The sequence below is a fragment of the Gopherus flavomarginatus genome, chromosome 6 (assembly GCF_025201925.1).
Source record: "Gopherus flavomarginatus isolate rGopFla2 chromosome 6, rGopFla2.mat.asm, whole genome shotgun sequence".
Classification (NCBI taxonomy): Eukaryota; Metazoa; Chordata; order Testudines; family Testudinidae; genus Gopherus; species Gopherus flavomarginatus.
In genome coordinates this window covers 76983398-76991174 of record NC_066622.1, presented here as the reverse complement: position 1 = coordinate 76991174, position 7777 = coordinate 76983398, and the positions used below count along the sequence as shown (strand labels likewise).

Here is a 7777-nt window from a genome sequence, read left to right as displayed (position 1 = left end):
CAAAGAGCAGTGGGGAGAATGGAAATTTCTTTGTATGGAGGATTTGGAGATTTCAAAATTTGCTTTTCTACCAGTTAGGAATGAAACTGGAAAATTTTGAAATTCCTCTCCAAAAGAAAATTCTGAAAGAAATTCAGTTTCAGGTCAACAGCAACATTTTGTTTTGACAAAACCGAAATGTTTTGGTTTGATTTGACATTTTAATTTTATTTTATAATGAAAAGTTATTTCTCACAAGGAAAAATCAAAATGTTTTGTTCCAAAAATGTTGAAACTGGATGTTTTTGACAGTGCTGGAACTTTTTTCTATTATTTGCTTCAAAATGAAATTTCAATGAAATCAAACATGATTTCACAAAGCATTTTGATTTTGACAGAATTGCATATTCCTGCAGAATATGGTTCCATTGAAGTTTTTTGACCCAGTTCTAAAAATCACATCAGATCAGGAAATGAAAAAGTTCAGGTTCCAGCATCAGCATTGATTAATCTGCATTGCACATCTCCTGTATATTTTCTGATAAGCAGGTCATCATGCTAACAATAATTTTGGGCCCAAATATTCAAAGAGATCTGCAAGTGCTCCCATGGAGTGTCAGAGGGAAAAAGAGTCCACTTTTTGCACAATCAGGGCCATATTAAATTAGAGATTTAAACAGAATAGCAATAGAAAGTACTGGGTTTGGACAGAAAGCAAAATTAAGGCTGCTCTTAGAACCCTACATTTTGCATTTCCTGACTCTTCTTGAGATTTTGAATTGTGCACCTTTTAACAGCTGAAGGAATTTTGTTAAGTGTTCAGTATAATTTCATTTCTGTTTCTTACATGGAATAGTTCAGAAAGTTATGAGCATATGAAAAAATATATAAAATGGAAACAGTTTTGCAACCTTAACTACATTAGGGCACAGATTTCTCAGCTGTTGTCAGTTTTCACCAGGGGCAGCTGACAGGGGGAACAGCATGGGAAGTGGTTGAGTCTCATTGGCTCTGGGGCCAGTTCTGAGTTTAAGAGTTTCTCTAATTTACACCAGCAAGCTATGGGCCCCACAGAGCCTTCCACTTACTAGGGACTGCTGGAACACACCTAGGTTGAAGGATGGCAGCACAGGAGAAGGCCATACTGGCTGTATGCCTAATCAAATCCAGAAGAGGATGCCACGGTCTGGGGAGCAATGCAAGTCTTAGAGATGAAGCAGAAGTGACAGCAGTGAGACATCACTAGAGCAGGGCACTCTGGCGAAATGAGCGTTAATTCCCAGGATGCCCAGCAGGAGGCTCAACAGTGGTGAGACCTGCCCCATTACAGTTACATTCTATGGTGTGCTTAACAGTGTGTTAGACTTCACCAATGTAACCTAATATTGGTTGCCTTTCTAACAATAGTCTCTGTGTCTTCATTAATCTGTGTTAAAATAATCCATGTTAACTATCTTTACTACAATCAGATAATGTATGGTAAAACTGCCATTCCTTGTCTAAATTAGAATTCTAACATGAGCTAATAAATGTGTTAAGAATGTTTTTTTTCATAATGAAGATGAGCCCTATGTCACTAAACCTTTGATATATTATTTTCCACAAAGATAATGAAATCTAGAGATAAGAACTCAATATTGAAGATTATTGCTGCCAATATTCAGGCATAAAGATGTGCATGGATTATATTTGATTTGCAGATTAAGAGCTCAAAAAGAGCAAACTTTTACTCATGTGAATAATTCCCTTGATTTAAATGGGAAAGCTGGCTTGAAAAGGGACTACGTGCATAATTAAGGCATTGCAAGATTGGTCCTTAAAAGAGAAAAAAGCCTACCTATTTACTCTGATAATATTATAGCTAAGGCCCTGATCCTGTTTCCTTCCAAGAACAAACATACATTACTCCAGAAACTTCAGTTTGGATATTTTTTTTTTCAATATAACGGTCACAAATACATTAACAAAACACAGCAGCTAGAACCAGTTCCCTGTAAAAACATCCATCTTCTATTCCCAAATATGGTTAGCCAACAAATAATACAGCTATCCCACTTTGCTGTTCAGCCAGAGCTACAGGACAGTGTAGTAACTCCATAGAAGCAATGTATCTTTAAATCCTGTGGCTCAGCCCACGTCCAGACTACCCCGCCGTATCGGCGGGTTAAAATCGATTGCTCGGGGATCGATATATCGCGTCTAATCTAGACGCGATATATCGATCCCCAAGCGCGCTTATATCGATTCCGGAACTCCATCAACCCCAACGGAGTTCCGGAATCGACACGGAGAGCCGCGGACATTGATCCCGCGCCGTCTGGACGGGTGAGTAATTCGATCTTAGATATTCGACTTCAGCTACGTTATTCACGTAGCTGAAGTTGCGTATCTAAGATCGATTTTCCTCCCCTAGTCTGGACCAGCCCTCAGTGATCACCTTTTTAAAATAGCTTGGTAGATCACCATGTGAACTGTTCAAGAGCCACTTGTTAATTGATAACTTACTGACACCCTCTAACTTCCTCAGGAATCATCCGTGAGAGAGAATTTAAGGGACAACTGATCTGTATATTATCCTATTATTTGGGTGCCCAAGAAGGTGTGTGCACACATACGTCAGCCTGGGGAAGGAAGAGAGAAATAGTCTGATAGTCTGCGTGTCATCTCTGCTAAGACACAATGGCAAAATACAGTGCACAGCATAGCTTCTATTCAGACAGCACTGGGAAAGATGGCAAAGTCAATTCTTACACTTCTGCAAGGCTTTGAGAGGGATGGGAGGGTGGAAAGACTGGCCCCTGATTGAATCTGATTTATACTTTAAAAAACCTAATACTCTTACTGATGAGCGAGCCCAGACAAGCGCTGAAAACAACACTTGTTCACAATGAACCTTGTACATGCTCATCAAAAGCCCCCTACTTCAATATGGTACATACATTGCACTCTTGTGCAGTGATCATTTAAGTATTGGATTAAGCAGAGTCAGTGAAGAGAGTTAGAAACTAAGCTGGTTCAGCACATCAGTACAATATTTCTTAGGCTGATTGGTGGCATTTACTGAGGACAGAGGATGGTTCTCATTTTTTGGTGGCATTTACTGAGGACAGAGGATGGTTCTCATTTTCATCATCCACTTGGATACACCAGCAAATGAGTGCATCAGAGCCCTGATCCAAAACCCAGTGAAACCAAAGGAAAGACCCCCCCCCCACTGACATCAGTGGGATCCCCAGTTGTAGCTCATTTGGTGGGTAGCAGCTTCTGCTGACCAAGTATTGGTCTTCCCATGCTGCTGGGCAATAGGATTGTTCCTAGCTGGCTGGAAGGTGATTAAAGCATTTACATTTGAAATCAATAACACTACAGTCCAAACTAGTGTATTCAAAGGAACAAATTGTCCCATAAAATTACATTATTGGAGACTGTCCTGATATTCCCAGAGTGGGCAGAGTTCTCATGCAGAGGCCCTGAGTTTGAGAACCAGATTGGGACCAGTGAGGGTTAGGAGGGCCATGGAAGGGACAGCATCACAAAGAAGAGAAGGATGCAGACACCATCGTTATTTACTATTTGAACTGTGGGTTGTGCTAAGGAGCACTGGTCATGGGCCAACACCTGTCTGCACTAGGTGCTGTACAAACTCAGCACAAAAAGAAATCTCTCTGTCCCAAAGAGCTTTTCTGCACCTTCATGTACACAAGTTTCAGCAAATGCTCCCTGCCCTCAGTCACAGGGACATGACCCTCTGCAGCAGCTAAGGAGGAGGAGAGGAAACGTGTGTGCTGTGCATGTATGCAGCTTCAAGGAGAAACTGAGGACCTGATGAAAAGGATATTTTAAGACTAGCCTAACTTGAATCACCCCCTGAAGGTGGAGGAAGCACCTTGATGTAGATGAGGTGGGCAGGGGAGAGGAGGAGAGATTTCTCCTTAGATCCCTTTTCTGTCAAGATATTGACATGTTACCATTTTGAACTTGTGAACAACCTACAGCCCAGTCCTGTAGCTCTGACTCCGGCCCAATTTGTATCAACACCTGAGAAAGCGCTCAGGAATGACTGCAGGACTGGGCCCAAAACATTTGCCACACCCTGAAACAGTATTTCAGTTCAAAACACCTGAGAATGAAATACCTTGCATGCTTCAGCAATGTGTGCAACACAGACAGCAGTAAACAGTCCCACATGTATTTAAATAATATGCCAATACATTATAGCCATAAAAAGTAATAGTTCAGATTATTCAGATGACTATACAGAACTAGTGGATTTTATTGAGTTCTAATTCAGCTAAATTTAATTAAAGTTGTTATATTATTTAATACTTAAAAAAATATCTTTGGTCACATCTCATTCCAAAAATATTATTGCCTCCAAAGCTTTGCATCAAGACCATCCCTGAGAATGATACAAAGGGTTTTGACATTACAAAAAGTAAACAAGGAAAAAAAATAAAGAAAGAAAAATCATTTGGTCAGTTTGCAAGTGTTTTTTATTGTTTGAGGCAGGATTAAAGCCTTTTATAGAGACAGGAACATATATGCAACCAGACTGAATGTGACATTAGGTTACTCTAGACACCTCTGTTTAGCACCCTGCTGCCTGTAATATGCTATGGTCAAAACGTGAGTTGATGATTCAGAACAGATATTATGATATAAATGAGCTAGGATGGCAACTTGCTGTTATTTTGGTAACTGAGTTAGAAATCTAATAATTATTTATGTCACAAGAGAAGCAATCTCCTGATTCTCCAAAACTCCTGCATCTCAGAAGCCTTTTAATCAGAATTTGGTTTCCTATCCATAATAGCCAAATAAGAGACATCAGCAAAGTTGCTACCGTAGCCACAACTCACTTCCCAGCAATTTGTACAGCAGCCAACTCAGAGACAGATCTGAATTTAAAATATATGGGGCCAGATCCACAGCTGATGGAAACTGTGTAGCTCCATTAAAGTCAAGTCAATGGAGCTATGCCAGTTTATAGCAGCTGAGGATCTGGGCCCTCTGTATTTTAAATTTCTTTTCAAATGTAAAAGTAAATGTAACACTGGTTAGCAGTTTCATATTGACAGCCATGGTGAGTCAAGTCTTCCATTCATCAAGAGAGACAAATAACATGCACAATAGCAGTGCCAGTTTCCCTTCATTCCTCCGTCAAGGTGCCTCATCATTTTCTGGCAGAACTATCTCTGGCAGAGAAAGACCTCTGTCTCCAGTCCCGTTCCATCGACAGCATCTGCTAAAGATTGCCAAAATATGGGCCACTTGTAAGTATTTAGTTTTATGAGAGTCACCTATCTGCTAGGAAAGTGAACACAGACCAACAACTCATTTCATACAAGCCAACGAATAGCCAACAGATGGTAACAGCTCTCAGACAATACGATCACGGGCTGGTTTTGAAATTGCAGCCTAGAAGTGAAAGGCTCTGCATACTCTTTGTCAATCCCATGACATCAGTGTATTACCTCTTGGGAACGTGAAGCACAGTAACAAAGGAAATGAGTCATTACTCCAAACATGTTTACCCCATTTGCTAAAAAAAACTTGTAAAATGCTAAGGATTTTCATGTTGTTACTGAAAAGTTGACAAGAAGCCATGTTTAAATAATTTGTATGTATATTAATAGGGGTTTAATAATGACCACAATAGGGAGGCGACTAAGACATATTAGCAAGATTGTAAATTATGTAGATTCCAACAATAATGTTAGTGATATGAAACAAACAATTGTACCTTATTTTCCTCCAAATATCATCTAAGCTCAGTAGGGTTTTGTGGTGTTTTTGGCTTTCTCCTTTCAAAATGTTTAATTTTAAATCTAATCTCTGCACATATTAAAAAAAAATTGTCAAATAAACCAAGCATAAATACAACTGTCACTACCATAATCAAGCATATACAGTTAAACAGTGTGCCTTCTGTATCACATATTCTGCAATGTTAAAAATGCCCCCCTTCTGAATGTTAAGATGTAGTAAAACTTGAGATTTAAATCAAAAATAGGATGCTTTGCTTCAGTTGTATCTGCAAAATTGTTTAGACCTTTTTTCTTTAATAAAAATATGCAGATTCAGTGCTGTGCATTTCTAAAGTATTTTCATATAACATTGCTGACAACATATCCCCTGCCCCCTTAAAGAAAGAGCAAAGCAAACTACGAAGTTTGACTTGTGATAAACACTGTCTGAAAAGGTGTGTGTGTGTGTTAAACTTAAGGGCCTAATTCTTGAGGGGGGGAGAATAAGGGCAGACAAGGGTTTTTTTAATCTTCAGTTATAGACACTGCTTTTAGGAGCATATTGATATTGCAAGCCTCTCTCACTCAACAGGCAAACTTTAGATAAAAGCATTGCTCTTGCTAAAATCAACTGAGCATGCTCACTGAAGCCCCAGGTGTGACCTTTGCTCTTCTGTGTGCAGCAATTGGACCAGGCAATCCATCATGGTGTTCATCCTGTCAGGCCCGGTGCTTGGCTGCAGCTGTCTGTCACACTGGTGGATGGGACCTGCTTAAAGGCAATCATGTCAATCTCTATGTGACTACTCAGACTAAGACAGAAAGATGATCTTGACAGGCTTTGCAAAGTCAGCACAAGGTACTGGAGGACTTTAGTTACATGCAGAAAATGTAGATGCAATTTGTGCTTTTTGTGTGCATGTTTTGTGGATTGTGTAAAGAGGCATGGAACAGTGCTGTTTTATAGCTGGTCATCTCGAATGAATCTGTTGCCTTCCGAATGTTTCCCATAGTAAATGTAGCGACATTTTCCCAGAACACCTACAGTGAAAAGAAAACAAAGAAAAAAGTGAGCAATTAGCATTGTATGTAATGGAACGATATTACTGAGGTTGGGGAAAAGAAGGTTCAGCTGTGTTTGGGAACTGCTCTCTCTCTTGCTTTTCTAGCTATGCTTGGAAAGCAAAGTATGTTAATTTGAAATTAATTTATTTTAACTAGTGGCATTGGGGTCAGCCCTGAAAAAACACACTTGAGTACTTTGTGAATCACCCCGTTAAGCACATATGCATGCCCTATTGCTTTTTGTAGGGATGGCATTTTGGATAGAGTTGTATGTTTGTACTGTCTGTTATCATTCCAAAACATGGATATGGGGATGAATCTTTCTAAACGACATGGTTTTATTGATAATAAAATAATAGCAGCAAGTAACAACAGCTTGGCACTGATCTAGTTATATAAAGAAGAAAAACTCTGTTCAGACATCCTCACAACAGCCCTTTGATGTAAGTAATAATCATTATCCCTACTGTGCAGAGACAGAGAAAAGTGAAGTGACTTGCCCAAGGTCATCCAGACCTCACAGCCCTCCTTTTCTAAATATAAATGGTTCTACGAGCCAGAACAATGGTAAAGGGTGAGCAAGAGGAGTGCTGTGGTAGTACTAGCAATGCCTCCTTTTGCACCCCAAGGCATGTACAATCAAATTATTATTGCTTCCTGCACAAGGAAGCCACGTGAAAGGGTCTCTCTGTCTCCCTCTATGTATCTGGGGATTTTCTAAAGCTCTCACCACTATAGTATCTAGCTCATCCACTCAAGGTCCACCAACATCCAGCCAATAGGAAACAAAACATTATGTATAGGGACAAAGACTGGGAGGGATTTACTGTGATTTACTCATTTACTGTGCAGGGATTTAAATTTGACAGGTCTCACATGAACAAATGGGGTCTTATTAGCTGCACCCATATGCAGCATGAATTAAGTATTCTTTTAATAATCTGTATGTAATGTAGCAATATAATTATAAACATCAAATAAGCTAT

The 7777-nt window shown here is 39.6% G+C and overlaps 1 protein-coding gene across 1 annotated transcript in view; it reads right to left on the bottom strand.

Moving 5' to 3' along the window:
- Nucleotides 1-4478: 4478 nt before the first annotated feature.
- Nucleotides 4479-7777, bottom strand: part of LRMDA (leucine rich melanocyte differentiation associated) — a 985783-nt gene continuing 982484 nt past the window's right edge. Inside the window, exon 7 of the mRNA XM_050960402.1 lies at nucleotides 4479-6767. Within this exon, the coding sequence (XP_050816359.1) occupies nucleotides 6688-6767 (80 nt within the window). The 3' untranslated portion in view covers nucleotides 4479-6687. The remainder of the gene's footprint in view (nucleotides 6768-7777) is intronic.